Below are 22,210 nucleotides of genomic sequence, written 5' to 3' on the forward strand. Positions count from 1 at the left end.
GGTGACTTCTGACGCTGCCATGATTGACCGCTGTGTTCCTGCCCCACAGGCCCCCACTCCGAACCTCCATCCTGCAATGCCAACTCCCTCTCCTGCCCCTCGGCCTGCACTTGCAGCAATAACATCGTGGATTGTCGAGGGAAGGGCTTGACTGAGATCCCTGCCAACTTGCCAGAGGGCATCGTCGAAATGTAAGTGCCCCATCTGCCACCCTCTGTCCCTGGCTAGTTCACCTCTCTGTCTCAACCCATCCCCCGGTGTGTTAGAGCTAACTATGAAAACACTCAGGAATCTCTTTGCCATCCTTCCAGGCTCTCCCAGGCGTGGTAGCTTCCAGAGCACAGTCAGCAAACTAGGCCTGGTGGTCCAAATCTGCCTACCACTTATTTCCGTAAATAAAGTTTTATTGGAACACACCCACACCTATTGTGTATGTATTGTCTATGGCTGTCCTCGTAAGGCGGGCTTGAGGAGTTGTGACTTACGGCCCACCAAGCCTGATACAGGTGCTCTCTGGCCCTTTACAGTGTTTGCCAGGCCCTTCCCTGGAGTCGCCCTGGGGTGATGTTCTAGCTCTACCATCTACTAGCTGTGTGACTTTGAGCAAAATAATTGCTCTCTTTCATCTCTAGTTCTCTCATCTATAACAATGTGATGATTATAGTATTGTCCATGGGTGACTGTGAAAACAGAATGAAATACTGCACGTCAGCCCTTGGCTGTATATAGTCCTTGGCACGTGGGTAAGTGCTCTGTGCAGCAGTGGTAGTGTGGGCAGGAAATACATGAGTGACAAACTCATTTCATAGCTGCCATTATCTGAGCGAGAGACTGAACTGTTCATCATTTCAAATCAGATTCTTGTCCTCTGGACTTGGTCTGTAGGTACACAGACAAGATTGTGCGTGTCCACGTGTGTGCACGGATGTTCAAAGTTCCACTAAAAGTCGGTTGACCGTATAGCTCAAACTTGTCTACTCTTCCCCCGCGCATTAGACAATGGCCAGTTTCTCATTCTGGATTGAGTAGGGGGTCAGTCAACACCGACCTCAAGATCACTCTTTAAATGACCACAAGTGTTTTCATGTTCTACCTTCCCTTTTAGGTGGCTTTATTAAAAACATGGTGAGATAGAACCCTCCTACTCCAAATATCATCAGATAAAATCCTCCAAATAAGACACACATTCCCCTAGGCTCTCTGTTGCTCTTCTCCCCACCTTCCTCCTCCTGTGCACGCCCTTCTATTCCGATAGATGGCCCATTAACTCTTTGAGCCATTCACACATCCACTCAACAAACGTCTGTTGTTAGCCCGCTATGTTCCAATCATAGTTCTGTGCTTGAGGAGCATCAGTGAATAAGAGAGATAAAATTTCTGCCTTTATGATGCTTGCATTCTAGTCGGGGGAGGGAGGAGGTAATAAACAATAAACAAAGCAAAACAAATTATATGATAGGATGGAAGGCAATGGCTTCTGTGGAGAAAAATAAAACAAGGAAAAGATTCAAAGTAACTAGGGGGGACAAAACATGTGGCTAATGTGGAGGAAGAGTGTTGCAGGTAGAGGGCACAGCACATGCAAAGGCCCAGAGGTGGGAGTCTGCCCGCTATACCAGAAGGCCAGGGTCGCTGGAGTGAAGTAACCTAAGGGAGAGTGTTAGAGGATGCGATCAGAGAGGCAATGAGGAGCCAGACCAGAGGGACATTTTAAAGACTCTTCTTTCATCCTGATTGAGATGAGAAGAAACATGATTTACCACAGTGGAGAGTCAGTTTCTTCTTTTTTCATTGGTTTTACCAGCTTTTCCCTAATTCCCTTTAAAACTCCCTTCCCCTAGCCCTAGGAGACACAGCTCATGCCTGCACCTCTTCCTGTAGGCAGGAACGAGTCAGTAAAGCGTCCTTTTGGCCTGACACTCACACCTTCTGTGGCCTTTGCTCAACCTTCAGTCTTCCTTTTGGCAAGAATCAACAATTAATTCCCTTCACATTTTGCTGTTTCCCTTCGCTCCTCATGGTGTATTGCTCTCGCTTCGGAGATCCCTTCCATGGAAGGAGCTCACTTAGACCCTGTGCCGCTCCTGCTCATCCCCTTCTCCTCTTCTCCGAATTCCTTTCGTTCCTGGCCTTACTCTTTTCCCCATTCCGTACTCTTTCCCCTTGTCTTTATCTTCCTCCCCTGATTCATTTCCCCCCTTCTCTCCCTCTCCCCACCCATGATCTCCCCACCTCACTTCCCAGCCCCATCTCTCTCTTCACCCAGTTAATGCTTTGCTCCTTGTCATAAAAGCTGCCCACCTTCCCTCTCCATCCATGCCAGGGTAGGACTCTGGCCCTCCCAAGTCAGATGTTCAAGACAGAATTCTTTCCCATATCCATCTCATTTCAGATTCCCAAATATCTTTGCTTTCTTTCTCTGCCTCACTTCGTTCCTTTCTCCCTCCATCTGCCAGGTTTATCTTCCCTCTTTGGCAGCCATAGATCTTTCCTCAAACCACAGCCTGATGAAAGAGGCCAGTATAATAGTCAGGCTGTAACTTGCCCCCCGCCAACCCCTGATCCACCCTCCTCTGCTCCACATCTTTATACCTCCAACTGGGGCCTCACAGGCACACAGCTCAAGTGTCTGGGAGAGAGAAATTGCAGATGTCCACATCAGAGGTGAGACCCATGCAGACCAAGCCATACCTGGACTGTTGGGCTCATACCTGGACATCAAGTTTTTAAAGGGATATTAACAGGGCGCCTGGGTGGCTCAGATGGTTAAGCGTCTGCCTTCCGCTCAGGTCATGATCCCAGGGTCCTGGGATTGAGCCCCACATCGGGCTCCTGGCTCAGCGAGGAGCCTGCTTCTCTCTCTCCCTGCTCATGCTCTCTCTCTCTCTCTCTCTCGCTCTCTCTGTATCTCTGTGTCTCAAATGAATAAATAAAATCTTAAAAAATAATAAAATAAAGGGATATTAACAAACTAGAGTAGTGATTTCTGAAAGGCTGTCGGATTACTGATATCTTTTTCCTGATGTGAGGTAAAGTGAGAAAAACAAGAACAATGTGATGTTTTTCTGTTGAGCAAAACTATTCAATTTAAAAGGCTCTCCTTTAATTTCAAATTTATTTTAAATTCCTGGGCTCCCTTATTCTGTTATTGTTGTTTTTAAAAATGCCCGCTATCTTATGAAATGATGGTTGCTGAAGGCAGAATATATATGCTTGTGTGTGCATGCACATGTATGTGATAAATGTATGTTTAATTACATGTGTAATGGTTATGTAATTATAAATGTATGTCTCTCTATAAACATGTATTATATAACACATGCACACAGGGCACCTAAATTGGCAAAATAAAAGGTCTGGAACCACCTAGCCTGTGAAATCTAAAAGTCTGGGAATGACAAACCTAGCTGGAGTGCTTCTAAAAACAAACAGCCACAAACAGCAACCAGATTCTTAAGAGTGTAGACCTTGAATTCAGGGAGCTAGATCCACATACTAGCTCTGGCCCTGCCTTTTAGCTCTTGGTAAATAACTTTTCTGAGTCTTGTTTTCCTCAACCGAAACATGCGGAGGCCAGTGGTACCTTCTTAACAGGTCTTGCGAAAGCAGGTCTTGCGAAAGCAAAATGAATGTGTGCTGTCAAACGCTTAGCGTTGTGTCTGACACATAGGATAGACTCTGTCAGCCAGGACTGTTGATATTTTACCACCGCTAGTACTAGTGCTCCTACCACTTCTTATTTAACTACTACCACTTCCACTTTTATTAGGCTCAGTGAGAAGGGTTGGACCATATCATGGGAGCTGGAGCTACCCGCATACACGAACCTTCCACAACGCTAGGTCAGGTTCTTGAGGGTTATGGATGAGAGAAGAGGTTCAAGAATCAGGCTAGCCCCTTGCATTAGGAATGGAGCCTGGCAGTAGCTCATCTTCATGCAAATGTATGCAGACGTGGAAATAAGACTGCCCCTGCTTGCTGAGCACCCACGGCCCACCAGACAGATTGCTCAGGATTTCTCCTTCTGTGATGAAATGAAACTGAGACATTAAAGCAGATGAGACAAGATTCTATGGTTAGGAGGGGATGGGGAGAGGTGACATGTACGAGAGACCTTCGAGGAAGAAACCTGCTCATTCTTCAAGGTAACAAAGCCCTTGCCTGGGGACCCGTGTGTTGGCCCTGAAGTCTTGAAAACAGCTGAAACGCATCCTCGTAGCAGGGAGAGAAGACCAGCAGATGGGGGAGGTTGAAAGATGAGATAGAGAGTAGAGAGTTGAAACTGCAGTACTCACCCCAGGATGAATAGGAAGTGTCTGATTTATCATCCCACAGACATCTGTGACTTTTTACTGTCAGGAGTTCTGCCTTGTGTCCATGGCACCCATACATTGCAGATTTCCCCTCTCTCTTTAGGGATGCTTGGCACCCTATCAGGCTCTCCAGGCCCTGTGTGCAATCCTCAGCCGGTAGTGATTCTCTAACACCTCGGGAGGGGTTCTGCACTCCCCAACATTTGGGGGGAGGAAGGGCTATCTCTCATGCAAAGCAATCTGGCAAACTCTTTTAGAATTTTTTTGCAAAGCCAAATCAGCTCAGAGGACTGTGTGCTGGTCTCCCCGCATAGCAGAGCCAATTCCTCTAAAAATAGCTTTCTTCCAGAGAACCCACAGTGAGACAGCTCCCTGCAGATTTTCCTCGAAACTGAGCTCCCACCAACGGCACCGTTCTTGCTGCTCTCTGTCGTTTCTCTGAACCAGCTCCAGCCTCTACCAGGGATAGATTCTGGGAAGAGCCTGAGGCTCACACCTTCTTCTCTTCTGTGGTCTTCTGTCTTCCCTCCAGAGTCCTCAAGGCTCAAGAGGACCATCTGTAGCCAGAGCTTCATCTTAATCTCTGTCCCATCTTCCAGTTTGCTCTGCGCCCCCCCCCCCCAAACACACACAGCGCCATCCAGTGCGTCTCATGCCCTCTGCCCTAGCAGCTCAATTTAGTTGATGGAGAAAGGCTGTGGATGGGCTTCCTGTCGAGTCATAAGTGAAAGCATCTGGGGGAAAGGTAGCCATCATTTCACCTCAATCCCATTGTTTGTCTGGGGTGAGGAGATAAATAGTGGCTTATCTGCTTAACAAAAGCACATATTCTCCCATGACACTGGTCACCAGGGGATTTTAAAAAGAGAGAATGGGAAAGGAAAAGAAAAAAACACACAACAGAACAAAAGGGCTGGAGGGTTCTGGAAGCCATCACCATCCAGGATTCTTCAATGTTCTGAGAGCACCAGGTTTCTGAGGGACTGTCACATGGAAGGAGGGGAGATGGGGTGGGCCAGGGCCGTGGAATAAAAGGGAAGCCGATGCAGCGCAGAGTAATTAAGAACCGAGCCTTGAGATAAGTAGTCCAGGGTTGAATTCCGAGTTTTGCCTCTTACCTAGGGCACCTTTCTTAACATCTCCTGCTTCAGTCCGCTCCCCCCTTTGCAAAATGGGGCTCATCAGACCTACTAGAGATTTTCTATGAAGATTAAGTAGCACAACTGTGCAGAAAATTAGCACAATGTTTGGAAGACACTGAATGGAACCTAAAAAGAAAAACCTATGCACGGGGTCACATGTGCAACATGATAGAATGGTTTAGTCTCAAGTTCCCATACTATTTTTCTTTTACTTTTTTCCTGAGATGATTAAAAAAAAAAAAATTCTCTGGGAGAGGCATCTGGGCACATGCATATAATCAGAAGAGCGAATCTGGCTCCGTGCCTGCTCCTCTGTTTTCTGTTGGCAAATGCCAGGTATTGTGCAGAGCAGGTTACAAATGACTCGTGTCACCTATGCCTGCAGCCCTCATCTCTGTTGTTATTATACTAATAATAATACTTGCTTTGTAGGATTGTTGAAGGAATAAAAGCCAACGGGCAAGGAGCCCAGTGTCTAACATATAAACGGCCCTCAGTAAATGGTAGATGTTTGTCCTTCTTGCCACCTCAGCCATTACTGCCACCAACACTCGAACCCAGCTCCAGAACCGCTCTATCAGGTGACTCATAGCCATGCCCTTGCGCTGCCGTGCCCCTGCCAGTCTCTCTAGCATCATGTTGACTTATGCACTGCTAGAAATATATTGTGTTCAGTCGCATGTTTGCAAATGACAGATCATTAAGGAAGCACCGAGAAACTAGGGCAAATCAATACAGAGCGCAAATGGCTGAAATCCCCATCAGATGTTCCCATTGTGTTTACTGGTGCCGGAAGATGTTCAGATGTTTGATTTGTATGTTTGTTTTTATGCTAGTTCTATTAAATCAGTTTGCAGCCTGAAGAATGTTTGCCAGACAAAGACCCGTGTGCCATTTAAGAGAGACCTAAAACAGCTGTTGGCTTCAGACACCTCTCTAAATGTGACAGTTTTTGCTGATGCTACTGCTTCTTCTCATCCTTCACACCAAATTTTTGTCACTGGGAATATGGATCTTTGCATGCTTGTTTCAGGCTGTATGAAACCCACCGGGGACTATCTGCTGCAGAGAAACTCCGCATGTGCACACGCGCTGTGGGCTTAATCCCTTGACGATGGGGCCGTTTCCCTGAGGATGAGCTGGCAATGACTAAAAATGGAGATGCCTCCGCTCCAAATGGGATTTGGCAAAGCTCGGTGACAGAGAGTTCAGATTTTTGAATGGGACGAACTTGAGTTTCATCCCAGCTGTGGCTCTTCCTGGCTATGTGAATCTGGACAAGTGACTTAGCATCTCTGAGCCTCCATTTTCTCACGTTTCAAGTGGGGATGGTAATAATGAATAGGATTTGCCTCAGAGAGGTGTAAATATTAAGATAAACCAGGTAAAACTCTTAGCCTAATGCCCGACTTACAAGCGCCTGATAGCTATTAGCTCTTACTATTGTCATTATCCCTACCCTCACCTTTACTTTGCATTTGAAGAACAATGACTATTCACAACCACACCCCCCAGATAAACTCTGATGCCCCTTGGGGCAAGGTTAACCCACATCGTGGCACTTGCCATGACCTTGGCACTCCGTAAGGGGTCCGGTGTCCAGCCAGGACCCACAGCAGCATAAGCAGCAGAGAGGCTGCAGAGACAAATACCATCCCTAGAGTGTGCAAGTCTGATGAGTACAGGATGCACAGAGCCGTCCCTGCAGAGATTGGAGTTCTTTGTTCAAAACCACACCTTTGCACTCTATTTGCATATTTATATACATTCGCATCTCTACTGCGTCTCCCTCAACTCCTTCAGCCTTTTTACAAAATACCGACTTCTGCAGAGGCTGCCTGGGGTCTTAACCTCCCGAACCTTTCTGTGACTTTGGGGAAGTCACTTTAGTCTCTAGGCCTCACTTTCTCTGTTTTCAGAAAGAGAGGCAGTATGTCCAATGGGTACAAACAGATATCAGTTCTGCCACTTACTTGCTCTGTCACTCTGGAGAGGCTATTTGGCCCCTCTAGGTTTTATTTTCAGCATCCACAAAATGAGGCCAACACAGTTTGCTTCATAAATGTAATGATTAAAAGAGATAACAGACATAAATCAACTTGGCCTCATAAGTGATAGCTCTTCCTGTTTGTTATGTGAGCCATAGAATTTGGTTCTGTGATGGACCATCTTGGGCTGTTGCTGTCCCCAGATTATTAAACTCCTTGGGGACAGGTACCATGTATTGCTCATTGGTTCATTCCTCCCTTGGCTCTTACACCCGTCACTACAGCAGAGGTTAATTGATTATGAATTGCACACACAGCCGGCTGACCTCCCACGCAGTGCTGACCTGACTTGCATGGGCTCTTGGCCTGCAGCTGGGAGCGGTGGATCCTCTTGCAAAAACTGAGGGCGTTGCCATCGTTACCGACAGTGGCTCTCCCCAGAGGCATCATCCAGCCACAATCCCTTGCCAAAGTGTCAGGTGAATCACAGGATTCCTGGAGAGCATTTTCCACCTGACTGGCAGCCCCAGAGACCCATAGGGCCGCTGCCTTGGCTGAGAAATCCCTACTGAACTCTGCTCAGCTGGAAAACAAGAATGTCCTTGGAACATCTCAGTCAAGGCAGCCTGCCCCGAGTCCGCTGCCTCCGTGGGTGGCTGGATCCAGTAGCTCACAGACTCTGAGACCTGGTGGCTTGCTCTTGTGCCTTCCCATGAGCCAGCCCGGCCCCCAGCCAGCCAGCCCGTGCCCGTGTGCCCACAGAGCATGCTCCCCACCCCCTCCGGCAGCCCACAAAGGCTTTCTTAATAGACCGTGGCAGTCGGTCTCCTTTGTAGACTCTCCATCCAGCCTCCAAGAATGATCTGTCCTAATGCTCTCTCTCTCCTCCCACCCGCCCTTCCTCTTTTTCTCCACCCACCCCCCACCCTCCCTTTGGCCTGGAGAGTGATTTGTCTGTGTTATGGGTAGGCCTGACAAACCATTCCACATTAGCAGCTGAGATGTTGTTTGAAATGGGAAAATTGCTGGCAAACTGCTCCATTAGCGGTTCCAGTAACAAATACTCTCTTCCCCCCATGAAGATGAGATTGCAGAGGCACAAATTAATATGACTGTCTCCCCGACTCTGCAGCGGGGATTACTCTTCAAGATGAATGGGCCCATCCCCGCCAGAAATGCATCCACTAGATGTAGCCTCCAAGGGAGCTGCTTCTGCCCGTCTGTCCCTTCTGCTCCCTCGATCCCTCCCTTCACACGCCTTTTTCTGTGTCTTCCCAGCTGAGGGTTTGGGGAACATCCATGTCAAATGAGGAGGTGATGAAAATATCCATGCCCTGGAGAAAAGGGAGATGGGCGAGAAGGAGAGGCTGAGTCCTTGGCCAAGGCCAGGGCATTCACTCATCACCTCTAACAGAGGGCTCTACCTCCCACTCAGGCCTGTGGCCCTCCACACCTGTTCTTGACAGGAAGTCATCTGAGAGGCGTGAGAATAAAGCATTGAGATGCTTGCTCACTCCCCATGGCCCCTTCTCTTCAAGGAAGTTCTGGGCCCTGGGCCTGTAGCACTTCTGGTCATTCCGCAGTCCCAGGAAGGCTGGAGAGGAAGCACTTCAGGGAAGTCCATGCAGTGGTAAAGCCAGGGATTCTAGCAGCAGCCCCCGGGGAATGGTTCGACTGGGGCCTCTAGGGCCCTCGGGGTGTCAGGAAGCCAGTTTGATGGGTGTCAGGCTGGAAGCCTAAAGACTTGAAGGCCGTTTCTCCAGTACTTTAGAAGCCCATTGAAAAACCCAGAAACAACTATCAAATGTTGTTGTTTATTGTATGTTGTACTCCTGAAATAATAAGTCAGCTATACCTTAATAAAAAAAAAAAAAACCGGAAATGAAGTCAGCCATTGTTATTCCTGCCTGTTCGGTACCCCTGTGGCAGGGAGGGGTTGAGTGTTTACTGAAAGGTGACATGCTCCTCTGGTAGGCAGGTATTGCTGGCCCAGAGGCCATCTCTTCTTCTTCTCTTTATCCCTTTGACTTTTTCAGCACTCTGGTGCTACAGATTTTTTGAAGAAGACCTCTCTGCCTTCAAAGACGGCTTATAATAAGCAAGAGCCAGAATCCTCAAGGAGATGTCATCTGCTCTCATTTTTCCAACGGCCATTAGATCCTGGGATGGGTGCTCCATCCACTAGAACATGGGTCTCTAGCTTTCACACAGTGTTTGCCCGGTGTCCTGTAACCAATAGTGGGTACCATGTGATGAGAGGGACCATCCTGTCTTCGAGGCCCTCAGCCACCACCTCTTGACAGGTGGATGGTTAACTGACTCTTCTCTGCTCTGTTTCCCAGACGCCTGGAACAGAACTCCATCAAATCCATCCCTGCCGGAGCCTTCACCCAGTACAAGAAACTGAAGCGAATGTGAGTTTCCCCAGGGAAGGGATGAGGCCAATGTTTTCATGCAGGGGGGTAATGGGTGTCCTGTGTCGTGGGCAACCTGCCCAGATGACTGCCTGCCTTGCATCCTTCCTGGAGAGTTTAGTGTTGGACCTGGAATGCTCTCTAAGATTGGGAGGTGTGGGTCAGGAGTGTTGCTTTCAGGTGGTGAGGTATATGGATTTAGACACCTCAGAGCTAGGGGTCTCTCCAACTAGAGCAAAGTGAAATTATCTGAGTCAGAGGTAGAGCTGAGTTGGCTAAAAAAACCTATACCACCATTTTGACTGTCCTCGCTTTCATGATGTGGACCTGAAATAGGAGTGTCAATGAAGCTGGGACAGTGGCCTTGTATCAGTCCACAGCACCCTAGCCAACATGCCTGCAGCCATGCACACACACATCTAACAAAGAGTGAGCGTCTACCACGTGCAGGAACTGCAGGGTCTGTGGACAGAGTGTGCACTAAAACAAAGTCTGCTCCCGTGGAGCTTACATACTTGAGTGGGAGAACACAGCAAAGAAACAAATACCAGAAATTGGTAAGTACTAGAAAGTAAAACAAAGGAAGGGCCCACCGGAGCCTCTCTGTGCAGGTGACCCAAATGAAGGGTGGGAATAAGGAGCTCTCAGGAGAGAGCAAGTGAAGAGCCCTGGGGAGCATCCGCAGATGGTTTGCAGAGTAGCAAGGAGGACGGGAGGGTGAGGGAAAGAGTGGTGGGGATTGTGTTGGAAGAGGTAGGTACATAGCGCCAGATTCTGTGGGTCCTTTAGACCATGGTGAGGACTTTCTGTTCTTTCTCAGTGAGATAAGAAGCCTTGGGCCCTTCCTTATCCTCCAACCACATATGTCTTGCCTGTGATTATCCCCACCATCCCCATTACCCCTGCATTCAGGATCACTGCCACCACTGTATCCCATCAATACCTGGGGGGACACCAACACTGCTGTTCCTTCCCTATCACGGCACCACTGACAGCATCATGCATCATGGCCCTTTATCCCCGCCATGGGGGCAACATCATCACCACCCTTCCTCAAGCCACGACTGCCCTGAGCCCCGCTCTGTGAGTCACTCAGACCAGGGCACTCGCAAGGGAGGCTAGTAGGATTCAGAAATGGCCCAGCCACTGCCAGCATAGATATTAAGAATCGGGGAAGGAGACACCTTTCCCTTTTCTGGACTGAGAAATCATTTATCATAGTCCAGTAATCAAAATGCTGTTCTGATCCCAGTTACTTACCCTCTCTGGCCCCCACAGAGGAAGAGAAAGCAGGTAGAAATATGTACCGACTTGATCTTGCGCCCTTCTGCTGAAGGCTGATTCATCGGTTTCCCTTGAGTAGGAGGGCCTCCATTAAAGAGGTTATGTGTCTGCTGACTCCTTTTATGTTAAAAATAAACATCCCCAAGAAACAGCGGCATTGGTAGGCTTTACCCTCGGATCTTGTGAAGGCAACTTCCCATCTTCCTGGAAATCCAAACCAAACAAGATCTTCTCCTGGTACAATTCCAGAAGTAGAAACCAACATAATGAGCCCAGTCCTCAGCACGTACTTTTTTCTCTCCCCTTGGCAGCATCCTTGCTGGAGGAGCTGTATAAATATAGGCCTTAATATTTAAAACCTTGGGCCATTAATCTCCTGGTCTCCCTGCTTCCCCAGCTCACTCCATACCCCCCCAATTCATTTTTAAAGCCTAGCTTGATTATGCAGCCAGATAGTAATTTCAGTGAAAAATGACAAGTTCAGTCACTGCCCCAACCTATATCTCTTGCATGATTTAAGTTACTGCTCTAATTTTTTGTGAAGTCCAGGTAATTTAGAGCTTGGCTATGTTTTACTGTCCTTTCTTCATCCCATTGGAGTTGCCATGATCTGTGCAATTCAAAATTCATAAGACCTTCTCCATCATGACCTGCGAGGGGAATTTAATTTTTGATCACCTCTGATGCTACTGATATTTATTATGATGCCCTTTTTTTCCCCAAGGAGATGATGGTAGGGAAGAGAGATCACTTAAAAATTTTTCCGATTAACAGAACTTCACAAACGAAGACTGAAGTATGATGGCTTGGGAGAAGTAGGGCCCCTGGTGAGAATGCATTTTAAAACCCTAAGTGTGAATTCCTCCTAGGTGTATGTGACTAGTCTCTCTAACAGAAAGAAGTTTCCCCTCAACTATGCAGGAACTACACCCTCCTCTTATCTCTGATAACAACAACAGCAACAACAAAGGATTCTCCCGGAATGAATGACTTTGTCCCTATTTCTCGTGGCCAGCTTAGTATAAAAAATACTTCCAGGTAAAAACTGTATCAAGGTAGAGAAGCCATTTATGAGGAGCGCAATAGGCACTAGAGAGAAGGCCCTGGTCTTACAGGGCTGGTTAACTGGCGGCACAGGCAAATGGGGGCCACAGCTGTGCGACTTGGCCAGAAAGGCATGTTCTTCTGCTTCCGCTTCCGGTCTTAGGTAGAGTAGGATTCCACAGGTATCTGCCACCTTGGCTCTGAACCGTCTGGAAAGTCCACTGCCTCTCGGCCATCCAGTTTCTAAGCCCTGGGGCACTGGGGTATGTCTAAGCCCGACCTGATGGGAAAACACTGTGGCCTAAAGGATGGCCCCGGCACCACATGCACAGGAATCACTGGAGATGGGCTATACATACAGGTTTCTAGCCCCCTGCCCCTGCTCGTGAAAGCAGACTCCCCGGGGGATGTGCTTTAGTAAACACCCTAGTGATGTTTGAGAACCGCTGAGCAAGAGTGACCCAGAACCTGGAGTCAGCTCAGGGCCACCTGCTGTGGATCGGGAGGAGTCAGGCATGGAGGTCAGGGAGCGGGAGATGCCTTCCCCAGCCTGCCTTCTGTGCAGCGCCGCTGCCTTGTGCATCCGTCATTGTGAAGTGAGGGGAAACCTGAGATGCCAAATACATAGCTGTGGCAAGTCACTTGTGGCTCTAGGTCCTTCACCTTTTCAGGCTGCCATTTGCTTCCTGCAGAATTAAGAACTAAGATGAAGTGACCCCCAGGGGCAATTCCCAGCTAAACTATCACTTGTCCACTTCTGCTCCCCATCATCTCCAAGACCACAAGATAGCCCTCCCGTGCTACACGGAAGAGTGCGTCTGAAAGTCTAGCTGTGGCCTGACCACCACTTTGCCCTGACGAGGCTAAAGCAGAGGGCTCCCCCTGCTACCTCTGAGTTCCAGAACTTCTTCCTGCACGCTAGAGATCTAAGTAGCTTGAAGAGACATCCCATGATCAGGAAAGCAAAATAGAACCCCGAAAACAAAACAAAACAAAAACCCAGGCTCGCCCAGCAGCCTGATCTGAGCACAGAGCCAGCGTGCTGGCCTGACATGCCTACCGAGGCAGGCAGGCGGAGGGCGAGCAAGATTAGGGTAATCCAGGGCATTTGCTCGGTAAGACCCTCATACAGGAGTGGAGCGCCGGAGAAAAGCCTGGCGTAAACTGACGAGTTTGTGAGCACAGTCTGTGGATTTGTGAGAGGCGATCTTGCCAGCTAAAGGGATAAGCTCGACAGCTGTGCCTAAGAAGCCTTAACCTGTGAAATACCTTTCAACTTCCTGGCTTTGGAACCAGGGATGGAGGGAGCAGAAGCCTAGGAAAGGTAGCCACGCAGCCCTTTGAAAGCTATCAGAAGGAGCGGAGAAACAGACCCGGGGAGCGTGCTTCAGAGGCTGGGGGCTGGGGGTTTGGCCTCACCGGAGGCAGTTGCTTAAGAATCAGCTTAGATGTGCTTTCTTCTCCATAGTCCCTCGGCTCCTCCTTGTTGACCCCCCAAGACCCCAGCTCACTCTCTCCTACACAAAAGCAAAGACCCATTGATGTCTTCTGTTAAAGGAAAAGAACTGGAGAGGTGCGCTGTCTCTGGAAACTGGGGCAGCTCACCTTCCAATGACAGGAGCCCAGAGGCCGCCCCTCGAGCTAAGGACTCAGAGAAAGTCTTCCGCCTCAGTGAAGTGCCATTAGCAAGAACTAGAGGCTGGATGCTCAGAATTCTGTCACTGGGATGCGGGAAAGGGGCAGCCTCTGGGCCCTGAGGAGGAGCCAGGTCAGGAAGATTCCTCTGCACCGGCACAGCCAGGGTGGCTGCCTTCTGTCACGTAGCCTCCCGCTCCTCCACGGGACCCCCCAGCCCTGGGCATCACCCCCCACCCCGGGCTCACGCCCATCTGAGGAACACTGCCAGTGACAAATCCACATCTCAGAGCCATCCCATGAGAATCTCATGAGGTGCTTGCATCACATGACCTGGAGGATGCACCGAACCAGACAGACACTTTAGTCACTGCTCAAAACCTCTTTTCAGGTCAGGAAGGAAAGGTCACTGGGGAGGTGAAATGACTCAGGACAACATGGGGAAGAAAATCAGCATTGGCTGAGGCATGTGACAAGAAGATAATGCATGCCCGAACCCTGGCCTGTGTTTGGGTGAGGCCGGCTTCTGCTTCGTTTATGCTATAATTGCTAGGTAACGCAACAAGGCCCCAGTGTGCCTGGGTGCAGCCTTCCCTATAAAGGGAGGGCTCACATGTGCAAAGCCATATGTCAAAGTCAAGATGCTGTGGGTGAGCATTCTTTGAAAGCCAAGAAGAGTGAAACAAATGTAGTATATTTCATCAAGAGACAGTTGAACTGAATGGTCTTTAAGCCCTTTCTCTTGTACTGTGAATAAATAAACTGATTAATTCTCACCGCTTTAAATATCTGAAGTGCTCGATTCACACCTAGGAATGACCATATCACACCTTGGAGCTGTGTTCTCAGGCTCTCCCATCAATGTTTTTTAGAGACATCAGCAAGAATCAGATATCGGACATTGCTCCAGATGCCTTCCAGGGTCTGAAATCACTCACATCACTGTAAGTGGGGAGCAGAGTCGCGTGGGGCCGGGGGGGGGGGGTTGGCAATGGAGGAGGGATGTGTCCATATTTTTCAGGAGGTGTTTATCAAGGCTTTATGTTCCCTTACACACTTTTGGCAACCTGGTAAAAGAAACAAATATTTCTTCAGGGGAAATTGATCTTGGGGAATATTTCTACAACCCAAATGCATTATTTTTATTGATTAAGTGCCTGGCAGCCTTCCCAGTTATTGGCTTCTAATTCAAATGCATCTTCTGCTCTACCCACATTTCCCCTCCCACCCGCGTGCCTCAGCAGTGCTCTCTAGGGAGCTGGAGGGACGGAATGGTAACATATGTTTATTACCAATGTGCCCATTTCGCCCATCTCTGTGACCTTGTCAAGGGAGAAGCTAATTTTCCTCCCCTGATTTTCAGGCTTTTCTTGAATAAGCATCCACCCCCTCCTGTAAGACCTTCTTTTCTTGGATTTCACTACCCTGGGGCAGCCTGCTGGGGGTGGAACCACAGCCTCACCCACCAGGGACTCAGAGACCCACAGGGGCAGGAAGGCATGGAGCTTTGTCCTGATTCTGTCAGTGACTCACCACGTGGCCCAGAGGATGCCACTTGAGTCTACTGTCTATTTCCCCCCTCCCCAGACAGAATGGGGAGAGCTCTATCTTTCCTGCCTAACGCACCTTCAGTGGCGACCATGATTAAAATAATTGGCAGTACCTATAAAGCACTTAGGATGTGCCAGGAGTCTTGCAGGTTTAATCCTCAGAACAACCTAAAATACAGACTCTTATCCTCATCTGTCTTTTACAGTAGAAGGAATCGGGGTGATCTAAGCGCCGCACAGACAGGAGTTTTTATCTGTTTTGATCCTGGCTGAATCTCTGGCACCTGAAACAGTATCTGGCACACAGTAATTGCACAAAAATAAAGCTTGCCGTAAATAAGTATAATTATCCCAAGTCCACAACGGGGAAGGCAGGATTTGAACCCAAGCAGTGCGACTCCAGAACCCATGCTCTCAACCCCACGTGATGCTGCCTCTCCACTCCAAATAATGGGGAAAATATACACTAAGACTCGAGAGGTATCATCAGCTGATATCATTTATGTCACTTGATGACCCGCCCACTGAGTAGGGGTGAGCAAGCTGTCTGTGCTTTGCTTCTCTCTGTAACCTGTTTGCTTAATTTATGAGTGGGTGGGTAACAAGATACACATTTTCCCCCACCTGGCCCCATCCCACTGGGAGGGGGCTGAGGACAGGGAAGCCTCTTGACTCAGCTGTTGCCTGCTGCTTACAGAGTAAATTAGTTTCATTTATCGAATAGAACATCTGGCTGGGTTATCAAAGACAGGATCGTATGTGAGATTAGGGCCTGCTTACTGTCCTGAAGATCACAGTGGAGCAGAGGAGCGGCTGTGCGCTGCCAGGGTCCTGTTCCCATCCCCACTGTCCCATTTCCTGTATCTGCTGGGACTTGGGCACAGTCTGAGGACTGTGAGATGCTTCTGGTCCTGCAGGGAAAGAAAAAAAAAAATTCCAAAATCTGGTTGCCAGACATGGCATTGGCATCCCCCTGGCCAGTTGTGAAATACGCTGGGGCCATAAGGGAAGCGCCCCCTCACCTCTAATTTATGCATTCATCCATTCAGTGCCACCTACTAGGCACAGAGAATGTGGCAGTGAACTGGATGGACCAAGACCCTTGGCCTCACGGAGCTTGGGACACAAACATACCCAACCCAAACTCAGAAGTGGCCACGCGGAAAGGCAGGAAAGCCTTGCCCTTACTCACTCATTTATTCTTTCGACAAATACTGTGCTAGACCCTGTCAGCTCTCAGCTCTAGGGACCCAGCCATGAGCAAGCCACATAATGTCACCGCACACATGGGGCCGACATTCAAGGGAGCTGAGAGGTAGAGGCACAGAAAAATGTTTAAATAAATGAATACATAAGTAATAGAACATGACATCATGAAGTGATGAAATAAAAACAGGGTGACAAGCGGTGAAAAACATTAAAATATTCAAGGAGAAGCTTCCCAGGGAAGAGCTGTGTGAACTCAAGACCTGAAAGGTGGGAAGAAGGCAGTCAAGGAAAGATTTGAGGGCAAAGCCAGGTGGGTCTACGCCCAGATTGCTCCAAGGTAGACCCACAGCCCTCTTCAGGCTGCTGGAGAGTGGTTTTGACCCAGTAGGTTAGAGCTGTCCCATACGGAGGTATGATGGGTCATATGAGGACCCGCTGCCCAAGTCCCTGGTCCCACCACCCCACCAGCTGCTGCTTCACCAAAAACTCTGACATCAGCCGAGACGAGCAGACAGTGACACTATGGCGTTTGGCCCAGTGAGCGGAGCAACATTAATATGAATTACAAATGTGAGCCTGAGCCATCATGCTGACTTTTATTTACTCATTAATTTGTTGAAATATTAATGAAACACACCCACCAGCTGAATGAGACACTCTTTTTCCTGGTGGCATCTGGAAAATAGGGGGTTTGGTTTATCTCTCCCATTTACTATTGCCTCATCCTAATATTTTGTCTCCTCAAAGACGTGTAACAGCCTGGATTTGCAGTCTGAGTGGGGATTGAATATTGCATTCGTGCAGTGTAGTTCAGGGCCCAAGAGGGAATTGAAAGGAAAAAAAAAAAAGAAAAAAGAAGGCCTCCTTAGCTCAGTTTCTTCCATGTCAGAGGAGGCTGGACCCAAGAGAAGCATTCTGTGCCACGGATGAAAGCACGGGAGGCCAGCAGGGTCCTCGGCGCCTATGGTGGGGGCCAACCGGACCCCCCGGGTGCTGGGCTGGAGGGGCCGACCATAGAATTCTTCCCCCAAGCTCCCACCCAAATTTCCAAAGGCCAGCCCATGAATAGGAGACATGGTGTGAGGGACCCTTTAGGTCTGAAAGAGAAAGGCATAAAAGAGTTCAGAGTTTCTTGGTTCCGGGAGGGTCAAGAAGGCGCTGGAGTGCAGGCGCCATCACTCCGAGGTCACAGTTCCTTGCTCTCCAGTGTTTCCTGAGAGCCAGTCCTTGGCTCAGCAGTCCCTGTGCCATCTGGATAGGACCCCAGATAGCCAAAGCCCTGTCTGAATGGACGATTAAAGAACTCAGCTCAGGAATTGCTAGGATGCAATGGGATATTAACAGGAAACGTTCTATAGGCTGGGCTCAGCCTGATCAATACCCATTGAAGACAAGAAGACACAGGGCCGGCCATCTTCCTACACATCTTATTTATTGCCGAGGTGTGAGTCATATTAGCCGCTCAGGGAGACACTACAAAGGGACTGCTGCTCCCTGTTGTGGATTATTTATTGAACTGGGCTGCCCAGGAGTGAAACAGGTTGGAGCCCATTCCTCCTTGACTCCCACACAGCCTGCCTCTCCAGCCCCTGGTGGCACTCACCTGCTGTCCCACTGGTAAGGAGGAGGGGTGGGGCCAGCCAGGGAAGGAGATGGTCTGAGAAACCCCACCCACCCATGCACTGAAGTTGGCCGAGGCGACAGCCTCTACGCGAGTGGGTTCCAGGGGCCTGGCCTCCACAGTGACCACTCTCTTCTCTGCTCTTTCGCAGGGTGCTCTATGGGAACAAGATCACCGAGCTTGCCAAGGGACTATTTGATGGGCTGGTGTCCCTACAGCTGCTGTGAGTAGGCCCCTTGTCACTGTGTATGTCTCGGGGACTCTTTGTAGGTTCTGCCCTGCAAACTTTGAGCCACGCTCTGTACAGTTCTTTTGATTTTACACACACCAAAAGGAAAAAAAAAAAATTCTGAGCTGTCTACCCCACACCTCCATCACCTCTTTTTGGTGGAAAGAAAGCCAGGGAGTTGGCAGAGGGAGGCCAAGGTCAATGTGAACAAATCTAAACGCTACAGCTCAGGAGCCCGGCCTGGGCATGAGTCACTGACCGTAGATCTGGGGGCTAGGAATTAAGCCTGAGTTGAATCCTACAAGGGGAAGCACCTTGCAGGAATGTGTTGGGAATGTAGGAAACTCAAACATTGGCACACCAGGCTGCGAGAAAGCTGAAACAGAGCTGCTGGCAGGCATGTGACCTTGAAGAAGGGTGGGGGTGGGTTGGTGAAATAATTATACAGAAGCACATAATCAGTCACCAGTGTGACTCTATCTGGGTAAGATGTGGCTGAGGGGGGATGTGTTTATTTAATTTAAAGGAAGATTTGTTGCCTCGAATTTTAAGCTCTGGGATTATTTATTTGCATTTATTTCATTCTGGTCATTTGAGCTTAAATGTTTGAAGAGGATAATTGAACTCTGATATGGAGATGCAAGGAGAAGAACATTGTGTTTTAAGATTTTATGATGGGGGTGAGTTATCTCTGGTTTGCGATTAGGTAGCCGTGGCATCTATGTGCCTGTGCTCTGGGAACGGGAGTATCCGTGTGTGCGTACACATCCTTGCCCGCTCGGTGACCATCACAATTCCTGTGAGTATGAGGAGTTGATCTTGAGTATCCTGGGAGCAGTGAAGACCAGGTCTCAGAGAGGAAAATGACTTGTCCTCCGTCACACAGCGAAGCCTGTGTGGAGACTGGAGAAGAGCTGACTGGAGAAGGCGTTCAGCCCTTTCAGTAGAGGTGTGCATCTGGAGTGCAGATGAGTGAACAAGTGTGTCCGTGTGTCTTTGTAAAACTATCTCCAAGTCCCAGGCGGTGAGAAAGGGCCACCCCCCCCCCTCCTCCCCATGTGCAGTTAAGCAAAGCTGCAGTAGGAGTTTGCAGACCAGGGAGCCAAGCTGGGTCTCCGTCTGGGAGGGAGGCCAGGTGCAAGAACAGAGAGGAAGGTGGGCAATGCTTTCTCAGGGTGATGCCCAAGGATTCTGCAAGGAAGAGCAAGTGAGACTCTTCGTCAGCCCTTCCCTTTCCACATCTCTATTCCCCTACCCTTCCCGTGTCCTGTAAGCCTCAGGCATGCACCTAGGACAGTGCGGTCAGGTGTGTCATGCCCAGCGGCTTTCCAGGCAGCATGTCCATCCACAAGCAGTAGTCAGGTTTGTTTCAGTGAAGCTGAAAGCAAGAGAAAGAAGATTCCGTGTCTTTTTCTCTGTGTCTCCCCTCAGCTTTGTCTCTAGGTCTGTCTCACTCTGAGAGTCTCTGTGTAGCCATATTGGTTTCAAGGGTCCCAGCCCTCAGGTGAGCCCTTCAGGCTGTTTGTTACAATGACACACCAGGGCTCTGCAGGGAGCTGGGTGTTTCACAGACGGTGTTCTTTGCTTGTAGCAAAGAAACTGTAAGTTATAACCACCACCAGAAGGCAACCCACTGTAGCTATTAATCCCTGGAAGGAAGCGTAACAACAGCATGGGCCTTGAGGTAGATTTGGGGGTGTTGTGTTCCACTGGGCTGGGGTCAATATCCCTTTACAATCTGCGTGTCTGGTGTGGACGGGAAAATGCCCTTGCATACATTAAGGAGAAATCTAGCATGCATCAAAGTGCCTAGCACAGGGCATGGCATGTTGCAAAGATCCATACATGCATGGGTTCAGCGGGCGGGGTTGGGGGGGGGCGGTGTGCATGTTTTTTAAAAAAAGGACATGTCTCCCAGGCTGACAGCAGTGACGATATTAATAGAACTCACAGGACTTTGCACGGGCAGGGAAGGCAGCTCTAGTTCAACCTCATGAAAAAATTTTAGCAGATGGAATGGAGTTGCTGGGAATAAAGACAAAGCATCCCTCCTCACACGGGACCAAGAGTTGACACAACTTAGGCAGGCTCACTTTCCAGAAGGCAGCAGCAACCACAGCCCAGCATTGGGCTTTGACCTGCTGCTGAGCAGTTGGAAAAGCATGTCCTGATTAGATCTAATTTAGCGTCCAGCCCACTGTAGATTGGATTACTCCTTGTTAGACTGGAGACACTCTGATAAGAAAGCTCTGATTAGAATACCCTGGTAGTCTGGGTAATTTCCTCTCCTTTGACTTAAAGGCTTTTTGCAAGAGGTTTGTGTTTATTTTTCTCTCTCCGTTTCTTCAATTACTGGTGCGGCGCAAAGCCAAGCTATCTCTGCCACGTGAAGTGAGCGTGGCTATTTCCTTTCTTGTCATGAAGCTGCCCGTAGCGAAGTGGGTACATTGAGTTGTCCTGCCTGCCCTCCCGTGTCCCATTTCTCCACATTTTTCAGCCATCCCACCAAATTTGCCCAGTCCCTGGGTCATCCTCCTGGGTCATTTTCTTGATAGGTTTGTTCCAGCAGATGGCCAACACTAGAAGTAGAATATCTCAGGCTTCAGAGTTTCTCAGAGGCTGCCACAAATGGGTCTACGTGGAAAAAGCTTCAACAGTCCTGGGAGGGACCCCCTAAACCCGACGCCCAGTCCTCTGGGTGTGAGCCTCGAAAGAGTCACCTCCTTTAGTTTAAGTCCCAGAATCTGAGAGGTTAAAGGAACTTCGGGGCTCCAAGCACAGTCTCCTACCCGGTTGGTGCAGAAACCCCTCCCATGCCCTCTATGACAAATTCGATCTATTCTTACTGAGGGTGTTTGCAGTAAGTCATCACTGTGTACTGAGAAGGTTAGAAAGTTCTTTCTTATACTAAACCTCAGTAATGGCTTCTGGTAAACTCAGAAAAGGCTATTCTCCAAAGTCTTCAAATGTTTCAAAATAACTAGTATGTCTCCCTCTAATTAATCCCAAACAGGTTCAGTTCCTGCAGACACTCAGTGTGTAAACACACATTCGTTGGTTATTAGTAACAGCCCTTATTTATCTTTGGGGAGCGTGTGGTGGTCTGTCAGCTTCGCTCCTTGAAATAGACTGCTGGGGAGCAAGTCCAGTGCCCATTTGGACCAGAAATATGTTTAGAGACATCCTCCTAAACCACTGAGAACTGAAATATCCCACATGAAGACATCTCAGAATCCACGGTTAGGACAGGATATGCCACTGTGCACATGCTCCCAGCTCCAGGGATGGGTGCAGCTGGACGACCAGAGAGGTGACCTGTTCTCTTCTCCCGTGCTCCACCCGTCCCCCTCCTCACCAGAAACTTCGAGTCAGTGCTTAGGGTGCTCCTGTTCCTGTCCATTCCCCTGCCCGCCCAGGCTCCTGGGTTCCTGGGACATCAGCCAGCCAAGTGCCCCTAGATCCCTCCTGTTTAGCTCAGAGGTCAACCTCTCCCAAAGCAAGAAAAGCCATCAGCATGTCTCTAGAACCATCACTTTCTCTTCGGATGGGCAGCTGCAAGTTGTGCTGTTTCAGCTCCCCCAGGAAAGAAAAAGCTTTCATTTTTGTGCTCACTGATTGCACGGCATGCCCAGGAAAGTCACCTGAGTGGGGCGGGCGGTCATTTGAGGCAGAAGCTTGCTTGTAAATGCTGGCTGTGATCGATGTTAAGCCGGCCCCAGGAGGTCTTAAACCAAACCAGACTGTCTTTGGGCTGGAATAAGTTAAGACAACCCAGGCACTT

General features: G+C 49.0%; 1 protein-coding gene across 2 annotated transcripts in view; it reads left to right on the plus strand.

Annotated features, from left to right (window-relative positions):
* SLIT3 (slit guidance ligand 3) overlaps window positions 1-22,210 on the plus strand; it is a 591,804-nt gene that overhangs the window by 474,695 nt on the left and 94,899 nt on the right. For both annotated transcript variants that reach the window (XM_028102736.2, XM_028102735.2), the window contains exons 9-12: window positions 50-191; window positions 9,786-9,857; window positions 14,693-14,764; window positions 18,352-18,423. In XM_028102736.2, the coding sequence (XP_027958537.1) occupies window positions 50-191; window positions 9,786-9,857; window positions 14,693-14,764; window positions 18,352-18,423 (358 nt within the window). The remainder of the gene's footprint in view (window positions 1-49; window positions 192-9,785; window positions 9,858-14,692; window positions 14,765-18,351; window positions 18,424-22,210) is intronic.

This window comes from Eumetopias jubatus, unplaced genomic scaffold (assembly GCF_037043125.1).
Source record: "Eumetopias jubatus isolate StellerSeaLion01/CBP00866 unplaced genomic scaffold, mEumJub1_p1.0 scaffold_5, whole genome shotgun sequence".
Classification (NCBI taxonomy): Eukaryota; Metazoa; Chordata; class Mammalia; order Carnivora; family Otariidae; genus Eumetopias; species Eumetopias jubatus.